The following is a 23,946-nucleotide window of genomic DNA, read 5'->3' on the forward strand; positions in this document are numbered from 1 at the left end:
ATATTTATTTATTATTTTATATTTCTAAGATTTCTAAGTTCCAGTTAATTTATTTATTTTATTTTTCTTTTTAGAGTTAATTTAATTTTATTTACTTTTATTTTATTTTTAGTCATTTTAGTACTTCAAAACTTCAACTTACTTTAATTTCAATTAGTTGTTAAGGTATTTCTAAGATTTCCAGTTCCAGCTAATATTTTTTTTTTATTTTTCTCTTTAGCTTTAATTTTATTTTTATTTCAGTTGTGCTTTATTTTATTTTATGTTATTTTTTAGTCATTTTTGTGCTTCAAAACGTAAACTTGCTTTTATTTTAATTAGTTGCCAAGATATTTCTACGATTTCTACGTTCTAGCTAATATATATATATATATATTCTTTTCTTTTTAGATTTAATTTTAATTAGTTGCTAAGATATTTCTAAGATTTCTAAGTTCCAGCTATATATATTTATTTTATTTTTCTATTTAGATTTAATTTCATTTTTATTTCAGTTTTTAGTAATGTTGGTATTCCAACTTAAACTTACTTTATTTTAATTAGTTGCCAATGCAACATTTTGAAGTTCCATTTAATATTAATATTTTGTGTATGTGTGTGTTTGTATATATATAAGCAGCACAATTATTTTCAACATTTTTCAAATCAATTTTTCTCACAGTGTGTGTGTATAAATGTTTCTTGAGCGGAAAATCAGCATATTAGGATGATTTCTGAAGGATCATGTGACACTGAAGACTGAAATAATGATGCTGAAAATTCAGCTTTGCACCACAGGAATAAATTACATTTTAAAATCTATTCCGATAGCAACCAGTTATTTTAACTCGTAATAATATTTCACAATATTACTGTTTTCGCAGAGAGTAAGAAAGACTAGAGAGATTAGCATGCTGCTTGCGTCACTGTCTTGTGGTATTAAAAGTGTTTAAAATAAAACAGAAGAAAAGCCTAATTGTCTGACCGTAATCAGTTTTCTATTTTAATTAGACTGGCAGACCAATTTCCAAAGGGTTCGCCATAATAAAGGTGCGCCCTGAGGGTGAAAAAAACATTCAGAAACACTTTCTGATGGTCTGCATAATTAAAATCGGTATAAATGAAAGGCATATCTAATGCTCTGTGTTGGCTACACCATCTCGCAAGGGAAAAATGTGTTTTTTTTTCTCTCTCATCCGTCAGTATTTGTATCCATTTAGCCTCGCAGACGCTACCGCTGATGGCGTGGTGGTTTTTAATGAAAACGTAATGAGATGTCGAGTCAATATGGTCTCTCATTTCTATAAGGCCTCATCAATGAAATGCATTTCATTAGGTGTGTGTGTAGCTTCAACCGAAAATGTTTATGTAACGAGTCAACTAGGGCTGAAACGATTCCTTGGGTAACTCGAATATGAAAAATCATCGAGGCAAATTTTTGTTTCCCCATGGACCATTATTACCGACGCATAAACTGGACATATTTAACACCTTAAATTAATGGTGGTTAGTTATGATGTCCCTAAGTTAGCTATGTTTTGTGAAAGACTAAGTGCCATTTATGTTGATTGTCTTATTCTCTCTGTGACACAGAAAGTTAGAAAGTTAGTGAATATCAAACGAAGAGTGCCTCAGCATGATTACAAATATGATACTGATTTTATTCAACAGTTCATCAATAAACAAGAAGCTAATATTAAGAGACTTATGTTTTAGACAGCATATTGCCTGTTTTTGCTCTATTTTGCCAACAAATAACCATTCCAAACACAGCCACAGCACTGTGTTGCGTCTTTGAGCAACATGGTGTTTCGTTCTTGAATGAATCATCCGTTAAATGATTCAGTTCAATCGCAATGACTCACTTAACTTAACAGTGACCTACTGCCACCCACTGGCGGTATTGATTTTACGTTTACAGTATCTTCATTTTAAAAATACATGTAAATATCAGTATTCAGTATTTTGTTTAAAATAACAAAATATTATTTACGCATTTGTAACTGCAAGTTAAATGCATTCATGTCCCTCTGAACTGAATTAAACATCTCAATGCCTCATTTTCTTGACTTATGCCTTTGTTTTAGGTTGTAATGTTTACCTTTTTCTAAAGTAACATGAAATTGATGTGTGTGTATGTGTATATATATATATATATATATATATATATGTGTGTGTATATATATGTATGTGTGTATATATATATATATATATATATATATATAAAATTATTATTATTCATATATTTGTATTTGCATTTTGAATGTAACTTGGCATATATAGGTGCATCTCAATAAATTAGAATGTTGTGGAAAAGTTCGTTTATTTCAGTAATTCAACTCAAATTTTGAAACTTGTGTATTAAATAAATTCAGTGCACACAGACTGAAGTAGTTTAAGTCTTTGGTTCTTATAATTGTGATGATTTTGGCTCACATTTAACAAAAACCCACCAATTCACTATCTCAACAAATTAGAATATGGTGACATGCCAATCAGCTAATCAACTCAAAACACCTGAGCCTTCAAAATGGTCTGTCAGTTTGGTTCACTAGGCTACACAATCATGGGGAAGACTGCTGATCTGACAGTTGTCCATAAGACAATTATTGACACCCTTCACATGGAGGGTAAGCCACAAACATTCACTACCAAAGAAACTGGCTGTTCACAGAGTGCTGTATCCAAGCATGTTAACAGAAAGTTGTGTTGATGAAAAAGATGCACAACCAACCGAGAGAACTGCAGCCTTGAGAGGCTTGTCAAGTAAAATTGATTCAAGAATTTTGTCATGTCCACACACGGACATGACAAGAAATTTGGCTACGGTTGTCGTGTTCCCTTTTGTTAAGCCACTCCTGAACCACAGACAACGTCAGAGGCGTCTTACCTGGGCTAAGGAGAAGAAATGGACTGTTGCCCAGTGGTCCAAAGTCCTCTTTTCAGATGAGAGCAAATTTTGTATATCATTTGGAAACCAAGGTCCTAGAGTCTGGAGGAAGGGTGGAGAAGCTCCAAGTTTCTTGAAGTCCAGTGTTAAGTTTCCACAGTCTGTGATGATTTGGGGTGCAATGTCATCTGCTGGTGTTGGTCCACTGTGTTTTTTGAAAACCAAAGTCACCAAGAAATTTTAGAGCCCTTCATGCTTCCCTGAAGTTGGTGTGTTCGACTGGCCAGCAAACTCACCAGACCTGAACCCCATAGAGAATCTATGGGGTATTGTCAAGAGGAAAATGAGAAACAAGAGACCAAAAAATGTAGATGAGCTGAAGGCCACTGTCAAAGAAACCTGGGCTTCCATACCACCTCAGCAGTGCCACAGACTAATCGCCTCCATGCCACGCTGAATCGAGGCAGTAATTAAAGCAAAAGGAGCCCCTACCAAGTATTGAGTACATATACAGTAAATGAACATACTTTCTAGAAGGCCAACAATTCACTAAAAATGTTTTTTATTAATCTTATGAAGTATTCTAATTTGTTGAGAATTGGTGGGTTTTTGTTAAATGTGAGCCAAAATTATCCCAATTACCAAAGACTTAAACTACTTCAGTCTGTGTGCATTGAATTTATTTAATACACGAGTTTCACAATTTGAGTTAAATTACTGAAATAAATGAACTTATATATATACACACACATAAAGAGACCTATTTTCTCTTGTATATTTAGTATTGCTCTTTAATAAAGAAAATGACTTTTTATCGATGGAATAATTGATAGAATACGCAATTACTAAAATAATCAATAGCTACAACCCTAGAGTCAACTTGTTGAACACTGGTTATGGTTCATGAAGGGGACAGATTTGACATGAGTTTTAACTACGATGTTTGCTCAGTCTGACTTTTGAGACAAGAGGAGTGTTTTATCACTGACAGCCTTGTGGTTAAACTTGAAATATCAGTGGGGCGCCTTGCGTCAGAGCATTGCACAGATACCAAGTTGAGTTAAACTAGTTTTGATAGTGGTACACATGCCTTACTCCAAAGTGGACTTGAATGCAAAAGCGTTTCTGTCTCGGTACGGAGGGACGGATAATGCACGAGTGACTTCCTATTGGTTAAGGATTAGACTAATCCTGCTTCAGGTAAGCCAAGGAGGCCGTGGTCACCTCCTCCTCCTCATGATGAGGGATTACAGAGGTTGGACGTGTTTCTTGTACCTGTCTGCCACCTCCTCCTTGTCACATTTTTGATTTCTGAGCGTGATGTTAGTCAGTCAGTCAAAGCAGTGCTGGGATATCACCGTTTCACCTCGACCCTGAACTTGGTTTTTACTTGATTTTGGCCTGAGAATGTCCCTGGTTAGAGGATATTCCTGTAGTTTGGGAAAGTTGTCATGATGATGTGTTTTGGAGGGAGAAGACGGCCCAGAGACAGCCATCTGCAGTGGGGCGAAGAGGACTGTTTGATCTCAGCGGAGGTTACGGGGGTGACGAACACTGTAGACGCAGGTAATGAATCCGTCTTCAAAGGGGAATAATCTGTTTCATGCGTACAGGTGTTAACTCCTGTCTGATCAACACAGCTGCTGACTCATGCTTAGTTTTATGCCTTTTCTAGTGCTTGTTTTACATTCTGTCGTTTGGTAATTAAACACCTGAACTTCTTTTAGAAGCCATTGAAGAGGAAAAAGGGTAAATATTAAATATCAAGGTCTTTGTGTGGTCTGTTTAGAGTGTTTTTGGGAAAAAAATAGTATTTATATTGAACTTCAGATATTTGTAGTTGTAGCTGTGGAGGCTGTGAAAGTGAAGGTATTTCAGGTATGATGAACTTTTTATCAGTTGGTTACGCATGATGTTTTGACCGGTGCTTTGAGTTTTGAATCGTTGTAGCATGGGGTATCTTTTTGGTTGAGTTGTTAACGAGCATATAGGAGCTAGATCTAGAAATGCATACGTTTTGTTTGCTAAATATGGCTTCTAATTAGTTGTGTTCTCAAATATGTGCATTTCATTGAATAGGTTAAACAAATTAGAAATCTATCAAAGATCTTAATTTGAGTTGGTGTACGCTCAATATAACAATGGCTTATGGTCAAGAAACTTATAGAAATGGTTTTCTTTTAGAAAAGAATTTAAAAAAGGAAATGTAATTGAATTTGTTAGGTTATACAAATTGGAAATCGATCAAAGATTTTAATTTGAGTGGCTGTAAGATCAATAAACCAATGGGTTAAGGTCAAGAAACTTATAGAAACACTTTTCTTATAGAAAAGACTTTTAAAAAAGGAAATGTAATTGTAATTGATTGATTTCTAATTTGTATAACATAACAAATTCAATAACATTTCATTTTTTAAAGTAATTTCTATAAGAAAAGCATTTCTATAAGTTTCTTGAACATTAACCATTTCTGAGCAAAGATTTTAATTTGAGCGGGTGTGAGCTCGAAAAACCAATGGTTTATAGATTTAGTTTAATTTGTTATTTTATTTTAATTTATTATTTTATATTTCTAAGATCTCTAAGTTCCAGCAAATATATTTATTTTATTTTTCTTTTTAGAATTTATTTTAGAATTTGTTTTATTTTATTTTATATTTAGACATTTCAGTACTTCAAAACTTCAAATTTATTTACTTTCAATTTTATTTCAGTTAGTTGTTGAGGTATTTCTAAGATTTCTAAGTTCCGGTTAATATATTTATTTTTCTCTTTCTCTCTAGCTTTAATTTTATTTTTATTTCAGTTTTATTTTATTTTATTGTAGTCAAAACTTCAACTTACTTTAATTTCAGTTAGTTGCCAAGGTGTTTTTTCTAAGATTTCTAAGTTCTAGCTTATATATTTATTTATTTATTTATTTATTAAGATGTTACTTTGTTTTATTTTATTTTATTTTGTACTTTAAAACTTAAACTTACTTTTATTTTAATTAGTTGCCAAGATATTTCTAAGATTTCTAAGTGCCAGCTAATATATTTATTTTATTTTTCTTTCTAGATATAATTTTATTTCTTTTTTGCTTTTATTTTATTATATTTTTAGTCATTTTTGTTTTAGAACATTTTTAAGATTTCTAAGTTCCAGCTAATATATTTGTTATTTTTCTTTTTAGATTTAATTTTTATTTTATTTCAGTTTTATTTTATTTATTTTATTTTATTTTCTTTAGTTTTACTATTTCAAGAAACCAATGGTTTATGGTCAAGAAACATACAGAATGTTTTTTCTTATAGAAAAGGAAAGTTATTAAATTTGTTAGGCTATACAAATTGGAAATCAATCAAAGATCTTAATTTGAGTGGGTGTAAGCTCAGCATAACAATGGTTTACGGTCAAGAAACTTTTAGAAATGCTTTTCTTATAGAAAAGACTTTTAAAAAAGAAAATGTTATTGAATTTGTTAGGTTATACAAATTGGAAATCAATCAAAGATCTTAATTTGAGTTGGTGTACACTTAAGATAACAATGGTTTATGTTCAAGAAACTTTTTTCTTTTTTCTTATAGAAAAGGCATTAAAAAACAGATATGTAATTGATTTTGTTAGATTATACAAATTGGAAATGGATCAAAGATCCTAATTTGAGTGGGTGTAAGATCAGGATAACAATGGTTTATGGTTTAGAAACTCACAGGAATGTTTTTCTTATAGAAAAGACTTTAGTGGCTTCTGTTGTGTTCTCAGACTTGTCAGATGTCAGACATGAGTTTATAAAGGATTGCTGGATTAAAGCACAGATTGTCTGGAAAAAGAAAAGAAAGAGAATGACGGGAAAGAAGTAAGGAAAGAGGGAAAGCAAATAAATAGGAAAGAAATCACACAAAAAGGGATTGAAAATAGAGATGGAAAGGAGGAAAAAAGGAAGTAAAGAAAGGAAAAGGCAAAGAGTATTGCAGTTTGTTTGATTAAGGTTGTGGCTCATTGATATGAGTGAAGTAATATGAAGTCTGCTATTCTTAGACAAAATCATTTTTGTCCATTATGTGACAGACGTAAATTCCAACTAAAATATTTCCTCTCATAAGTTCCTTCACACCACAGGAATCTTTGTCCAATAGTATTTCTCTATGGCGGTGTAGTATTACTGGACAAGTGGGGTAGTTTTCATTGGAACCACTTGTGGGTGCTCTTTACAAGCACAAAATCTGCTCTCTTGTTTTTCTAATCCAGATGGCATTTAGGCCAGTCAGATTCTCCATATTAGGAACAGATATTCAGTATTCAGTATGTCGTACTGAATCCTAGCAAGCCATCTTAATAGCAAAGCTAAACTATTGGTTATGGGGTAGATGCTTTGAACTCTCTTATTTGTATTTTCACAGTGGAGACAGCTTCCGCATGCACATTTAATGCTACTGGCACTAGGGAAATCATTTCAAACTTTTCTGTGATGCTTATAGTCTCAGCTGTTCCCCCCTTCTAGTTTGCATATGTGAAAAGTTCTTTTAGCATAGGCAAAACTTGCATGAGAAAACTGCCCTCATGAGCTCCCCAGTTTTGTTTGCCAATTTCTGCCTTGTTCATTTGGATGAGGAAATGCAGTTGCGAGGGAGGGTAGTTTCGGAAGGGAGGGTAGGAGCAAGGGAGCCAGAAAGAGAATGACCGAGGCAGGCTCTGGGAAAGGGAAGCTTTGCAAAATGCCCTTTAATTTGGATGGTGCAAATGTTGGTAACCGTGCCGAAGATACTCGCCGCCCCAAGCATCAGGCACCCTCCGTTTTAATCTTCAGTCACAGCAGTAGCTCCCACAGGGATTTCTCTACAGGTGCCTTGGCAATGCCTCTGCTTTAAGGAGACAAAGGATTCTGCTCCTTGTTTTGCTGTTATCCTCGGGACATGTGGGAACAGCTTGAAGTTCAAACAGACCCCTCTCGCTCATGCCAAGAACCGGAACATTAAGGAATTTGCCTACACTGCTGACTCCAGGGTTGCACAGACCTGTTTTTGACAGTGGGAGAAGACCAAAGACTTTAATCTGTGCCTGCATTTATTGCTCCAATGCACACAGGTTTGTGTTTTCGTAGAGTGCTTATTTCCCCCCCCCATAATCCCCTGCAAGGTAAAAGTTGTAGTGAGGTCATGCTGGGGCTTGTTTGAAGGTTTCCCCCCCCCCCCCCCCCGACTGTGTCTCCGTCTCGCGCTAGTCAAAGGTGAGGGATTATTCTTGCTTTTGGAATGTGGCCTGGAGGTGAAAGACTCCGAGAGCGACCGTGTTAGAGAGAACGGAGAACAAGAAATGTGATTTTTAAAGGCAGGATCACATCTCTTCACCAAGACCAAGTTGATAGAACTCTATCGAAGTTGCTTTTTTACAGAATGGGACTCCAGGAGGAGGTACAGACTCTCACTCCTGGGAAGAGAGGAGAGGCTGAGCTGGGAGTTATAAAGAACCACCTGGGAGAGGAAGAGGACGACGACGAGAGACAAGAGGCGGATCAGAGGGAGGAACGTCAAGAAAGCCCGGGGCTGAGGAGGAGTGTAGTTGGAAAGCTCAACAGGTGGCTTTACCTGAGTAGCACAGGGAATGGGGGGTGGAGGAAAGGGGAAGTACTAGGAATGAGGACGGACCGGTTGCCTCCCTTCCTCCAAGACAGCAGTGCGCTACAATCATCTACGGAAGACTTCGACTTGGCTGGGGAAGAAAAAGCATGGACCGAAGAACTCCATGCTGATCTTTGCCACATTCCCGTTAAGGAGCTAATTTGTAATGTGGAAAATGCAACAGAACCTCATGTGGCGGTCTTCCGAAGGCCTGCACATGGGCTACGGCTCCTGGGCAGCAGAAGAACGGTGAGCATGTTCGTCTTCCCAGACGACACCAGGAGACACCAAACCTCAGCGACCAACCACCAAGACAACTCTCGGAGTGATTGTATGTTGGAAGCTACCAACTCAAATAACAATCTTCAGCCTACCTCGACCCATAATAAGCAAGGTTGTCCGGATGTGGTCCAACGGTGTAGGACAAGACGCGCAGAGCTTCGTGCGATAGACGGTCTAAAATCCGACATGCCGCCTTCTGTCAGCCTGGTTCATCGTCAACTGGAAGAACCACCAAGACATCGGACTTTGAAAAGCAAGAACAAACCACGGCCTGTTAGCATGACCGTTCTTGAGCTCAATAAAGAGTGTAGTGGATCCCGGGATGAGCTCGCAAGTCACGCTTCCACTGGCACCGGGAGTTTGCCTCGTCCTGGCTTCCGATGGAGATGGTTTGGTCGACAGGCAACTGGAAAGCAACTGGAGACTTCAGCGAAGCTGAAGGAACCTAACAAGACGGAAGAACCGAAGACAACCTTCGGATCCCTGCGGAGGAGCTTGAGTCTACGGATGAGGCGGAACCGGTATCAAGTTGAACAGGAGAATCGAAATGAACGGAGACGCACTTCAAGTATTAGCGAGCAATCGATGCAAACCACTCGCCCGTTTTCCTACCTTACTGGGAGGACGCTAACGCCAGCTCAGGAGCAAGATGAGGATCAAGGGGCCACGCAGTATATCCAGTACCAAACTCAGGGCAAGGTGGCAGTCTTGGAGGTCCCACTCCGTCCTGCCAAACTAACAAAGCCCACCAAGCAATTGCAACCAGAGACTAGTTTCTGGCAGCTGATTGCTAGTCGTTTTAAGAGGAAAGACCCGTTGTCCAGCAACAAATCTGAGCTGTGCTCTGAAAGCCAAGCAGTTGGCTGCCACCCCCCTGCGAGAAATAAAAAGCCAGATTCTGTTGCTATAGAGACTCCAGCTGGCATTGGTTTCCGCAAAGGTCAAGGTAAGTTGTGTAAAATGCATAATTTTATTCCACATCCCAGTCTGACGCAGGAAAAGGTGCCGCTTTTTGTCTGAGAAGCACAGTGCCAGGATGTAGCCTTGGAGAGCAGGGCAAATTGATTAAATATTAAAACGATATTGAAAGTCTGGCTTGGGCAGCACCAACAGGCATAATAAGAGGTTAAATGCATTATTCACTCCGAGTGCTTTGGCTCTGTTGGAGTGTGTGTGTGTGTGTGCTTGAGCTGTTAATTGGCTCCAAGAGGAGTTTTCTTCTAGTGTAAGTCTGCACTGCAATTGAATTAGGAAGCAAAAAAGCGTCCATCAAATCTTGTTTAATCATTAACGCTTTCAAGGTAATCAAATAGACTGCAGGAATGAGTCAAAGATGGATGATGTAGAGAGGGAATCATTTATATCTGTTCTACTATCAGAACCTTCTATTTTGGAAGTCAGAATTCTCCTCTTCCATGGGGTTTGCAGTTGGGGTTTGTTTTTGCTTTCACAGCTCTGAAGGTGAAATCGTGACCCGGCATGCAGACAGCAACCTCATCATATTTTAAACTTGTTTTCGTTTCTTGTCTGTTCGATCTTCTGCCTTGCAGCTTGTACGTCGTCTCAAAGGATGTAAAGACAAATAGTGCAGTTTCACAGCTTTACGCTGTGATTTTTAAAAAGGGATTAGGTTACGTAGAGCGAGACAAGATGTATACAAGCCTAGGCTCTTAACCTTAAATCACCTCAGCTCCCTTCTAATCCGTATTTAGGTGATAAAAAATTGATTAGTTTTGCCAATAGCGTTTTCTTCAGATGTAATATGTATGTGTTCAGCATTGCATAAGGTTAACACTAATTATGTTGGTCGTTTATATATTTTTTGCATTGAAGCAGTGAAGTCTGGCTTGCAAACGCAGTGCGAAATCTTTAGCTGTTGTAGATTCCGGGTTGCAGTAAATCATTTGAATGAAACGTCTGCAAACACAAGATGACTGAAATGTCAGTGGAGAGATGCTAGCACATCTGCTATTAAAATAGAGCTGTCTTCATGTTTGAATTAAGAGGACATGTTTCAGGATGGAAGATGATGTTGTTGGCAGCACACCTTGAGATGTTTTGTGCTCTTATTATGTAGTGGAAGCCCTGTTTTTTAGCAAGTCATATCAATATCTATCTATGTAAAAATATACATTTAAAATGTGTTTGATTGCACTCTTGCATTTCTAATTTGTTTTAGATTTGTCAATTCATATTTTACTAGGGTGATTTATTAACACATTCACATTAAAGATGGATGGAGTCAGTGATGCTGAGATAATCCATAAATATCCATAAATCTAGAAACACATTTTTGTTAACATCTAAAAAAAATATTTTATTTTTTTTATGACACTTGTGTTGAGGTTGTGCATCAACCCAATGCCCTTAAATATTAAGATGCAGAGACTAATTTTATGAAAAAAATAGTTTATGTACAGTTTTGATCTTACATGTTTGTGAAAACAGTTAGATTAGAGGCATCAGGGCTGTTCATGCTAACTGTTTTGTTAGATATGGTTAATGTGAAGTTTTCGTTTTCTATTTTTCATGTTCTGTTTTATCTTAGCTGACAGTATTTAGAAAGAATCAATGACATTGTGATTTTAAAGGTGATGAGAAACTGGCTGTCGTCCAGTCAATGGACTTGATTGTAACAATCTTCTCACATTACCTTCTCTTGGAAAGCCCGCTTTAGCACTGCAGGCTCTCACAAATTACTTACAGGGCTTGTTTTTAGGCAGTACCATTAGTCATTCGTCAAACGGAGATAACAAATTAAAGCCCGTTTACACCCTTGGCATTTGCTTGGGTTTATTTTCACTGGTTACTAGGGAAACTCTCCTTCCCAAACTCCCCAACTGACCTTTCTTTGTAAAAGTTGACTGACAGCCGGAATGTAGGTGTGTTTCCTGAACTTGAGAGCTTTTCGCACCAAAGCTTATGTCTGTGGATCGAGCGTACCTGTCGCTACATGCCCTGGTAGTTTGACGAGCAGGTCGTTCTTGGATCTCGACTGTTTTCTGTAGCTGTGAGTTCTTTGTATTTTAAGCCCGGAAGGCTTTACCTTCCCTCACTTGCGTACAGTGTGTCAGACTCTCCGTACAGGTCTGCTCAGAAGGAATTCGGATGACTTCGTGGCCTTGGGGTCGTGCCGAGTTTCAATAGCAGGGTAAGGAAATGGTGTGAGGTCACTTCAAAGGGAGCAAAGCTAGAAAATTGCATCATGGGAGGCTTGAAAGAATCCATTACCGTGTGTTATAAAGGCACAGAGGATTTCCTTTCTGATTTAAGAGTGCAAGAGAACTGGAAATACCTTGAGACGTGCATTCTAACCACTAATTTAACCAAAATGCTTTGCATTTTTCAAAAGAGGATTTAAAATGCCTATTGATTTCCATGCATCTGGAATGCAGTTGGGCCTGAAATTGCACTCAGCACAGATTTTCAATGTCCTTGCCCTCTCTTAAAACTCTGAGTCATATTTTCTTTAGCTTGATAACAATGAAGTTCGTATGAAAGCTCCTTTGCAACACTGAATAAAAGTAAAGGTCATTGTAACTTTTTATCTCGCACCTCTGACTTTTTTCTCAGAATTTCATGATACAAACTCACAATTCTGAGAAAATATCAGTCTGTATTTTCCCCCCTTAGAATTGGAAATTAAAGTTTATATCTTATAATTGCAGAAACAAACTCGTAATTCTGAGGAAAAAAAGTCAAAGTTGTAAGTTTGCATCAGTTCTGAGAAAATATCAGTCTTTTTTTTCCAGTCTTTTTTTTTGAGTTGGACATTATAACTCGCAATTGTGAATTTATATCTCACAATTCTAAGGAAAAAAAGTCATAATTGTGTGATACAAACATGCAATTTTGAGATACAAACTCGCAATTGCAAGAAAAAACCTAGCATTGCGAGTTTATATCTCACAATTATGACTTTATAATTTGCAAATTCTCACAATTTTGAGAAAAAAAGTCAGAATTGTGAGATACAAACTCAGTCAGAACTGATTTTTTTTTCCCACAGAATTGTGAGTTTATATCACATAATTCTGAGAAAAAAAAGTGAATTGTAATTGTAAGTTTATTTCTCACAATTATGAATTTATAATTTGCAAATGGAAGTTTATATCTCACAATTTTGGAAAAAAAAAATCCAAATTGTGAGATATAAGCTCGCTAGAAGACAAACTCACAATTGCGATAAAAGTCATAACTTCCGAATTGTGAGTTGATATCACACAGTTCTGAGAAAGTTATAATTTATATCTCACAATTTTAAGAAAAAAATCTCACAGTTGTGAAAAAATAGTCTGAATTGCAAGATGTAAACTCACAATTGCAAGAGAAGTCCAATTCTGACTTTTTTCTCAGAATTGCAAGTCGGAATTGTTAAATAGTCTTTATTTTGGGCCCTCAAAATTGGACATTAAAGTTTATATCACAATTCTGACAAAAAAAAAATAGTATTTTTATAAACAAACTTGCAATTCTGACAAAAAAATGTGAATTGCAGTATAGTTTATAACTTGCAATACTGACTTTTTTTCTTAAAATTAGGAGTTTACATTAATTACACATTACTGTATACACAATACAATTTTGAGAAAAAAAGTCAAGAATTGTGAGATATAAACTCGCAATTGCAAGAAAAGTCATAATTGCAAGATACAAACTCATAGTTCTGAGAAAATCAGTCTTTTTTCCCCCCTCAGAGTTGGACATCATAATGCGCAATTGTACATTTTGTAATAATTGTATCTCACAATTATGAAAAAAACAATGTCTGAATTGCGAGGTTGTATCGAGCAATTTTGAGAAAAAATGTCAAAATTGCAAGATCTTAATCTTACAATTGCGAGAAAAGTCTGAATTGCGAATTTATATCTTGCAATTCCGACTTTTTTTCCCTCACAATTTCTCAGAGTTAAACATAACTTCCAATTGAGAGTTTATATCTCACAACTCGGTGGAAAAATCCAAATTTTGACGAACTCACAATTGCGAGAAAAGTCAAAATGGACATTTTTTTTCTTTGCAATTCTGAGAAAACTCGCAATTTGGACTAACTAAGAATTGTGAGATGTGAATTTGCAATTCTGAGAAAAAATACTGTATTGTGAGATTAAAAACTCGCAATTTCCTTTTTTGGTGATCCATAAGTTCTCTGTTCCCGTATAACACAAAAAACGGTTTGTTTGCAGTTCGCTCTTCAGAAGGAAAAGCATCAAATTGAAGTGCAACACCAGTTTGATGCTTTTTACCGCAATACAGTTTCGTTTTAGTGACAAATTCACATCTGTCTGTTTACTTGATACCTGCCTCATTGAGTTTAGATCACGTGTAGCCATGTTTAGCTGACATCTGAAGTCTAATTACTTTGATTTGTTTTGACTCGAAACATCATTGGGAAAAGAATGGTAAAATGCCATCTTGTGGAATCGCGAGGTGTGGTTGTCATGTTCAGATGTGTTTGCCCGCTGGCGCACGTCCACTTTTCCGTGGATCCGTGTGTGAGAGCGAGGATGGAGGGTTGAAAACGCCTGCTTTCATCAGGGCATGTTGCTGAGCGCAGCAGGAAGAATCTCATCTGAGTCACTTCAGCAGTTTGTTGAGTGCGAAGGGAGGGCGAGACGTCAAGTTTAAATGAAGGACGGAAGAAAACACCTCCTGACTTGCCGCGCGTTACGCGTAGCACACCATGTTCTCACCATCACAACAACTGAATCAGACTTTTTTTAGTACCACGCATGGAAAAATTCGGTTCATTTCTTGGTTTTCTCACTGTCTTTTGAATTCACAAAGGGTTTTTTTCTTCTCTTCCCCGACGCTTTGAATAGTAATTCTGATTAGATTGGACAAGAGCAGCGGAGTGAAAAATGAACCCAACAATGCAGTGCTACAAACCTCTGTGGTGCTTTAAACAAGGCTGCCCATGTGCCCGCTGTGATGATGTAATCGCTGTACAACAGATAGTGTGTGTGGCACGGAAATAGGCAGGATTTTATTGGGCCTGTGAGGCTTGTGTTTTCACAGTCATGTCAGTCCATGTAGCCAACGTGACAAACGTGATCTTCTGAGGGGATGACATACTTCTTAATTACAGTAGGCGTTTGTTATGAAGGACCAGGCGTGACCCTTAAAAATATATGGCACTCATTGCTTTTCTTTACCTTCTTTTGTCATTTGTTTTAAAAACAGGAATTACATTAAATGCATTTTTAAATACGTATTCATTTGTCAATTTGAACTGTTTTTTTTTTTGTTTGTTTTTTTACATATATATTTAATTAAAATCTAATTATCAGTGTAGATAAAATTTAAATTACTTTTCAAATGGACAAATTAATAGATATATTTAAATAATAAATTGCTACATTATTTTTAAAGACAATTTAAATTTAATTTTTACAAATTGCTTTTTCTTTAACGGGTTTAGTGTTAATTTGTCAAATTGACAAATCAATAGATATATTTAAATAATACATTAATACATTTTAAATGTTTTTTTTATACTAATTGTTTTTCTTTACCCTTTTGCAATATTTTATCCACCTGTCATTTGGTTTAAAAACAAGAATTAAATATGTATTTGTCAATTTGAAATTTTTTTTTTTTTTTTTTTTTTTTTTTTTTTTTACATGTGTTTAATTTAAATTTAAACATTTAAATCGGTGCATTTCTTTTTTAAAAAGGTTTTTTTTTTTTTTTCAAATGGACAAATTTTTATATATATTTTATATATAACAAAAGCAATTTAAATGTTATTTTTTTTTGCAAATGTTTACTTTTTTTAATGTTAGTTAATTTTAAATCAACAAATTAATAGAAAATTTTAATTAATGAATTGATAGATTTAAATGTATTAAATGTTTAAAAGTTGCTTTTCTTTTCCTTTTTGCCAGTTTTTTTTTTTCATATTTAAAGTGATTTTTTTTTTTTTTTTTTTTTTTTTTTTTTTTAATTTAAATTTAAACTTTTAGGTTAATACATTTATAATTGATTGCATCATTTTTTAACTGGCACGCCAATTATCACTGTGTTCAGAAATAATTTTATATTTTTATTTTTACAAAAATAAAATTAAATGAATAGATATGTTTAAATAATAAATTGCTAAATTATTTTTAAATTACCCTTTTTAAATTTCATTTTTACAAATTCATCTTTATCTTTTTTAGTGTTAAATCAAATTGACAAAACATAATAATTAACAATAATAATAATAAATGGATACATTTAAATGTGTTTTTTTAATATATAAATTGTTTTCTTTACCTTCTTTATCTGTCATTTGGTTTAAAAACAAGAATTAACACATTTTTATATATGTATTATCTGTCTTTTTTTTCATTTATATTTTGTTTCATAATTTATGGAATTTCAATTTAAACATTTAATTTAAATTTTAATACATTTAAATTCGATTTCTTCATTTTATTTTTTGGGTGGCACTTCAGTCATCAATGTTTTTATTAAAGAAATTGACAAATTAACATATATTTAAATAAAAAATGGCTAAATTATTTTTAAAGACAAAATTCATTTCTACTAATTGCTTGACCTTTTTTGCCAAATGCTTTATTAATCTGTCATTTGTTTTAAAACAAGAATAATAAATACAAATATGTTTTAATCTGTCAATTTGAAAATAATTTGTTTACACTCAAGTTTTTAATATAAGAATGAATCCTTTATTCTGTCTTTAAGAGAAGATGTTGCTAGGGCATTGCTTTGTGGTTGCTAATATGTTTTATATTGAAATGTTTTATTTAATTTAATTTTTTTTTTATTGCAATACTACGGTAATCTCGGTTGGTTGCTAGGTGCTTGCCAAGTCGTAAGAGCCCATCTTCAGGTCTCTGCCAAAAAAAAAAAAAACAATTATATTTATGAAAAATATAACTATATATGGAAAAAATAAAACTGTTTATCCATGATTATTTGATTATTGCTGATGAATTCATCAGTAATATTGCTGGTTAATGGATTTAAGGATTGTTATGTGTATAAGCAATAATGTACGGTGTCAAGTTTACTGAGTGAAATGTATGACAGCATCACTTCCTAAAGTTTTCTCTCTGTTTCTTTCCAGATTCCTTCGTTAACAGTCAGGAATGGACATTGAGTCGATCAGTACCAGAGCTCAAAGTGGTGAGTGATCTTCCCACCCTTTGCCTTGTCATTTTATCTCTTAACATTATGCAGAACAATAGATCCTGACATGAATTTATTCAGCAAGCGGTGAGATGTCAGTCACTCCCTGTAATGATATTTCTGCTCGTGTCACTCTTCAGTTATTCTGCTGACGTTCCCTCAGAATAGCCACCAGCCAGAAAATACAGAATTCACTGAAGCTTCAAACACAATATCACTGTCAAAATGACAAGAATAACTCAATTTAAGCTGTATTATTTTGTATACTTTATAAGGATCATTTAATAGAATAAAAATATATTTACTTACTACACAGATCCTAGTTTTACTAGTATCAGTATCAGCTTCACAGAAGAATAATCCAACACCAGAATCATAATTATACAATTGAAAAAAAACAGCCTCATTTTAACATTTCATGATGAGGCAACTCAGTGAAACCGTATGCTTGTGACGCTTTTATGTCCAATATTCTCCTAATGAAGTTTCCATCCTCCTCTTTGTTCTCGAGGCCCCCGGCAGCCGCCCGGGTAACAGACTGCTCATCTGGGCCTTTATTATTGTTACTGTTTGAACCTTGTTAACAATATACACCACCCACTGATGAACCCGAACGCTGTTTGGTATGAGCCTCTGGTGTTTCAGTGATGACGGAGGAGGATGTTTGGGGGTTTTGGGAAAAGAAAAAGGACAGAGTTTTTCCATTTCCATGACGAAAGCAGTATTCGATGCTCTTTTGAAGGTCAAGTTTGTTCTAGTGAGGGTCCAATGATGTGTTGGTGACCACAGATTCAATAGCTGATGTTAGCATGCATTACATTTTGATTTAATTATTATTATGTTATATTTTATAATATCAAAGTGGCCACTATTTTTACTTTTTCATTTAATTTAATTTAACTGGTCTGGTGCATTTACCCATAATTAAGGTAAACATTGAGTTAATACTAAAGTATTAAAAAATACTATTTGCTATTATATTAATAATTAGTAGTATTATATAATTATTATTTAATTTCTATATTATTATTATTAATTTTTTTTTTTTTACATTTTTCTTATATTTATAACTTATATTTAGCCATAACTAAGGGAAACATTGTTAATATATTACCTAAAATATTTAAAATGATTGTTTGCTATAATAATAATAATTTGTATGATATAATTATTATTTAATGTATATATTATTATTATTATTATTTTTAAAATATTTTGAACTTATTTTCACAGTTTTCCATTTAATTTAATTTAACTGGTCTGGTGTATTTAGCCATTAAGGTAAACACTGTGTTAATATATAAAATAAAATATTACAAATTATTATTTGCTATTATAACAATAATTAGTAGTGTTATATATAATTATTATTTTTAAATATATGTATATATATATATATATATATATATATAATTTAAATAATAATTATATATAACAGTGTAAATATAAGTAACAAAAAATAACAATAAATTAAATTATATATATATATATAAGTAACAAAAAATAACAATAAATTAAATTATATATATATATAATTTAATTTATTGTTATTTTTTGTTACTTATATTTACACTTTTCCATTTAATTTCATTTAACTGGTCTGGTGTATTTAGCCATAATTAAGGTAATCATTGTGTTAATATATTAACTAAAATATTAAAAAAATATATTATTTGCTATTATAACAATAATTAGTAGTGTCATATAATTATTATTTAATTTAAATATTATTATTTTATTTTACTTTTTATTGATTATATTTACATTTTTCCATTTAGTTTTATTTAACTGGTCTGGTGTATTTAACCATAGTTAAGGTTAAAAAAAAAAATAATAAAATATTATTTGCTATTACAATAATAATTATATATATATATTTAATTTAATTTATTGTTATTTTTTGTTACTTATATTTACACTTTTCCATTTAATTTCATTTAACTGGTCTGGTGTATTTAGCCATAATTAAGGTAATCATTGTGTTAATATATTAACTAAAATATTAAAAAAATATATTATTTGCTATTATAACAATAATTAGTAGTGTCATATAATTATTATTTAATTTAAATATTTATTTATTATTTTATTTTACTTTTTATTGATTATATTTACATTTTTCCATTTAGTTTTATTTAACTGGTCTGGTGTATTTAACCATAGTTAAGGTTAAAAAAAAAATTAATAAAATATTATTTGTTATTACAATAATAATTAGTAGTATTAAGTAATTATTATTTAATTTATATATTGTATTTTAATATTTTAGTTAATATATTAACACAATGTTTCCCTTAGTTATGGCTAAATATTCTAGACCAAACAAATGAAATAGTGTAAATATAAGTTAGAAATATATATGTGTATATAAATGTAAAAATGAATATAGAAATTAAATAATAATCATATAATACTGCTAATTATGAAATATAGAAAATATGTTTATCTGAGCTGAAAGCATAATCAAATTAACAAAAATATTAAATTAACATACAAGGTGCGGAGGAAAGTGTAAACCTTTGTGAAGTACTGCCATTTGAATTCTGCAAAAAAAAAAAAAAAAAACTCCATCTGCCTTTAATCAGTACTCACCTCGTTGTCCCTTTTCAATATTTGTTAGAGGAAGTCCTTCATCTCCAGTGTTTGAGGAGAAAGACGGGTAAATCTGTCCTCATGTTTTTAAAGCTGTCCATTCGCAGCTGTGAGGGAATTATGTGTCCTGTGGACCGACAGGCAGAACGGTAGCGTCAGGTGTGAGGAAACTCCTAAAAAGTTGCTTCCTCCACGGTTGAGGTGTTGTTTGATGACGGAAGGGATCTCGACTCGTTAAAAGGAAATCCTGGATGCGCAGCGGATGCTCTCCATCTGTTAGTAGTGAATAGTTGATGAAAGTGAAAGGCAAAAACACTTACTGCAACTTTAAATTATATTAGTTTTTAATATCCTGAAATGAATCCCCTTAATTATCTTCCAGACAGTCATTTGTTTTCTCTTCTGTTTGGTTTATGCACCTAAACACTGTTGTTTGCTGCCTGACTCATGCCTGTTTCTGCATGCAGGGCATCGTGGGAAACCTGTCCAGTGGGAAGTCAGCGCTAGTTCACCGGTATCTGACAGGAACATATGTCCAGGAGGAGTCGCCCGAGGGTGAGTGAGCAGCGGGGAGGCCCGACTACAGCTTGTTTGTCAGGGCCAGTCACCCAACAAGACCTCCTGCTGCGGAGCAGACTTTGCTGGCCGTGAATTTGTATCGTCTCATATGCTCATCTGTGCGCTGTATTTTTTCATTTATTTTCATATAAACATATTATTTTGGGAGCTAGAAATGGCCAGCAATGGTTTTGAGGTTAAAAGTCAAACTTTAGCCAAGATCGTCTTTTTATTTGCATTAATGCACAAAAGTTTGGGTCTGTGAGATTTTTGTATTATTCAGCAAGGACGCATTAAATTGAAATAAACCCTGTTCTTTTGAACAGAAAAGTATCATGGTTTTCAAAAAGATAACTGTTTTCAGCATTGATAATAATCAGAAATGCTTCTTGATCAGCAAATCATCATATTAGAATGTGATGATTTAAAATTCACAAGAATAAATCACATTTTAAGATATACAGTTAAAGTCAAAAGTTTACATACACCTTGCAGAATCTGGAAAATGTAAATTATTTGACCAAAATAAGAGGGATTGTATAAAATGCATGTTATTTTTTATTTAGTACTGACCTGAATATAGATATGAAAGATATGACCTGAAAAGATATATTTTACATAAAAGACGTTTACATATAGTCCACAAGAGAAAATAATAGTTGAACTTCTAAAAATGACCCTGTTCAAAAGTTTACATACACTTGATTCTTAATACTGTGTTGTTACCTGAATGTTTTTTTGTTTAGTGATAGTTGTTCATGAGTCCCTTGTTTGTCCTGAACAGTTAAACTGCCTGCTGTTCTTCAGAAAAATCCTTCAGGTCCCACAAATTCTTTGGTTTTTCAGCATTTTTGTGTCTTTGAACTCTTTCTAACAATGACTGTATGATTTTGAGATCCATCTTTTCACACTGAGGACAACTGAGGGACTCATATGCAACTATTACAGAAGGTTCAAACACTCACTGATGCTTCAGAAGGAAACACGATACATTAAGGGACGGGGGTGAAAACTTTTGGAATTTGAAGATCAGGGTAAATTTAACTTATTTTTTCTTCTGAAAACTTTTGGAATAAATAAAACAAAATTGGTATTTAGGCAAAATAAGAGAAATGTACACATCTCCAATCTGTTCAAAAGTTTTCACCCCCTGGCTCTTAATGCATCGTTTTTCCTTCTGGCGCATCAGTGAGTGTTTGAACCTTCTGTAATAGTTGCATATGAGTCCCTCAGTTGTCCTCAGTGTAAAAAGATGGATCTCAAAATCATACGGTCATTGCTGGAAATGGTTCAAATACACAAAAATGCTGAAAAACCAAAGAATTTGTGGGACCAACTGTTCATGACAAACAAGGGACTCATGAACAACTATCACTAAACAAAAAACACAGCTGTGTTCAGGTAACAACACAGTATAAAGAAATCAAACGTATGTAAACTTTTGAACAGTGTCATTTTTTATAAATTCAACTATTTCTCTTGTGGACTATATGTAAAATGTATGTGAAATATGCTTTTCAGGTCAGTACTAAGTAAAAAATAACATGCATTTTGTATGATCCCTCTTATTTTGCTAAAATAATTAACGTTTTGCAGATTCTGCAAGGTGTATGTAAACTTTTGACTTTAACTGTATTTGAAATTGTAATAAAGTATTTTTGCTCTTTTAAATTCAGCCTAGGCGAGCACAGAAGGAATCAAACACATTTAAAAATGTTACTGACTTCAGACCTTTAAGCGGTAGTGTAAATATTTAAAGAACTATTTTGGGTGCAATACATGTATCAAGGTTTTGAAGATTGTCATAGTAATGCACTTACACAATAAGCCAATTAGGCAAGATTACTTTAGAATCAATGACAAAAACATAGCTTTGAAAGTATCACCATGCAACAAACATAATATGTCTTAACATGAGTCTACTATGATAAAATCACTTACAATTTTTCTGAGTCATTTACATTCAATGTTATGAGCATATCATGCCAGTAAACACGTTTTGAAAGCTTAAAGGAATGCATTTTATATATTTGTATTGATTTTATGCAACATTTGTAATGCATAACCACTAGTTTTAGATCATATTATACAAATTTTTATATTGAAGAAGTAATAATTGAGTACTTTTCAGAATTCTACCAGTACTAAAAATAATTTTCACATGTTGTCAGTATATTTTAACTTGCATTGAACCCATAACATGGTAAACAATAGCCACATTGCTTGAAGTAAGGTATTTTGTTGAGGTTAAATTCTGGCCCAGAATGGGTTTAGTTGGATGCCTGTATGCATGTGTTTCTCTTGAAGAAAACAACGCTTGGGAGCCTGTTGTGACTTGTTTTGAATTCAGGTTTCACAGTTCAGTCTCATTCAGTCATATTCTCTGCTTCTCTCTGACCGTTCTGTGGTGTCGATGTGGAATAATGCTCATTTCTAATGCAGCAAGAAAATGTTATAATCAATGAATCGCTGTGGGATTGTGAGATCGGTGTTAACAAACACCTGAGTAGTGAGCTTCACAAACTAAACTAAAAGATATTTATTCTTCTATAATAGAAAATACAGCAAAATTCAGGAACTGTACATTGGAGTCTTTTTGGGATGTTGTTATAACACGCATCAAGACAGAACAGAATCTGAGTTATTTTTATTGATTATATTTATTTATTATTAAAAATAAATGCCATTCATGTTCTATAATAAAGCCTTGAGCTCTGAATACTTTTAGAAAAAATACTATGATGGTACCATGGTATTCAGAAACAATGGTTTTATGAAAGATAAACTACCATTTGAAATGTTGGTGAAAAAAGTTTCTTATGCTCACAAAGGCTGCATTTATTGGATTAAAAAATACATTAAAAACAGTAATACTGTGAAATATTATTACAATTTAAAATATGTTTTCTGTATGAATATACTATAAAATGTAATTTATTCCTGTGATCAAAGCTGAATTTTTTTAGCATCATTACTCCAGTCTTCAGTGTAAAATGATCTTTCAGAAATCATTCTAATATGATGATTTTCCGCTTGAGATACATTTTTATTTATGATCAGTGCTGAAAACAATTGTGCTGCTTAACTGTATTAATTATTTTTATTTTATTTTTTATTTATTTATTTTAATGGAACAGGATTTTCTTTTTTTAGGATGTTTCTGATGATTTCTTTTATATATATATATTTAAAATAGATTTTTTTTTTGTCTTTACTGTCACTCACTTTAGATCAATTTATAATATATTGCTTTTAAAAACCTTAATACTTTTAAATGGTAGTGGATATACCATGATGCTACCATGTTTTTTGGGTAATATGCCAGTATACACTACCAGTTTTAAAAAAGTTTTTTTAATGTTTTTTAAAAGAAGTGTCTTATATATTTTTTTATATTTTTACTATTTAAAATAACTGTTTTCTATTTTAATTTATTTTAAAATGTAAATTATTCATGTGATTCCAAAGCTGAATCTTGAGCGTTATTACTCCAGTCACATGATCCTTCAGAAATCATTCTAATATTTGGATTTGCTTCTCAAAAACATTTATTATTATGATGATGATGTTAAAAACAGCTGTGTAGAATTTTTTTCTGGTTTCTTTAAGTATTAATTTCTATAAGTTCTTTAAAGAATCATGAAAAAAAATGTACTCAACTGTTTTAAATATTGATAATATTAATAAAAAATGTTTCTTTAACACCAAATCAGCATACTAGAATGATTTCTAAAGGATTATGTGACATTGAAGATTTGAGTAATGATGCTGAAAATGTAGCTTTGATTACAGAAATAAATTACATTTTACAATGTATTCAAATAGAAAACACTTATTTTAAATAGTATATATATAATATTTCAAATTTGTTCTGTTTTTGCTGTACTTTGGATCAAATAAATG

General features: G+C 33.1%; 1 protein-coding gene across 3 annotated transcripts in view; it reads left to right on the plus strand.

Annotated features, from left to right (window-relative positions):
* The window catches only part of agap3 (ArfGAP with GTPase domain, ankyrin repeat and PH domain 3), a 214,151-nt gene that overhangs the window by 84,174 nt on the left and 106,031 nt on the right, over positions 1 to 23,946 (plus strand). Inside the window, exons 1-3 of one of the 3 annotated variants that reach the window (XM_051097604.1) lie at positions 4,185 to 4,435; positions 16,832 to 16,890; positions 19,953 to 20,040. In XM_051097604.1, coding sequence (XP_050953561.1) covers positions 4,321 to 4,435; positions 16,832 to 16,890; positions 19,953 to 20,040 — 262 coding nt within the window. In that variant the 5' untranslated portion in view covers positions 4,185 to 4,320. Of the gene's footprint in view, positions 1 to 4,184; positions 4,436 to 8,046; positions 9,701 to 16,831; positions 16,891 to 19,952; positions 20,041 to 23,946 lie in introns of those variants that run through there. The other 2 variants (XM_051097601.1, XM_051097602.1) reach the window with 2 other exon arrangements.

The sequence above is a fragment of the Labeo rohita genome, chromosome 24 (assembly GCF_022985175.1).
Source record: "Labeo rohita strain BAU-BD-2019 chromosome 24, IGBB_LRoh.1.0, whole genome shotgun sequence".
NCBI lineage: Eukaryota > Metazoa > Chordata > Actinopteri > Cypriniformes > Cyprinidae > Labeo > Labeo rohita.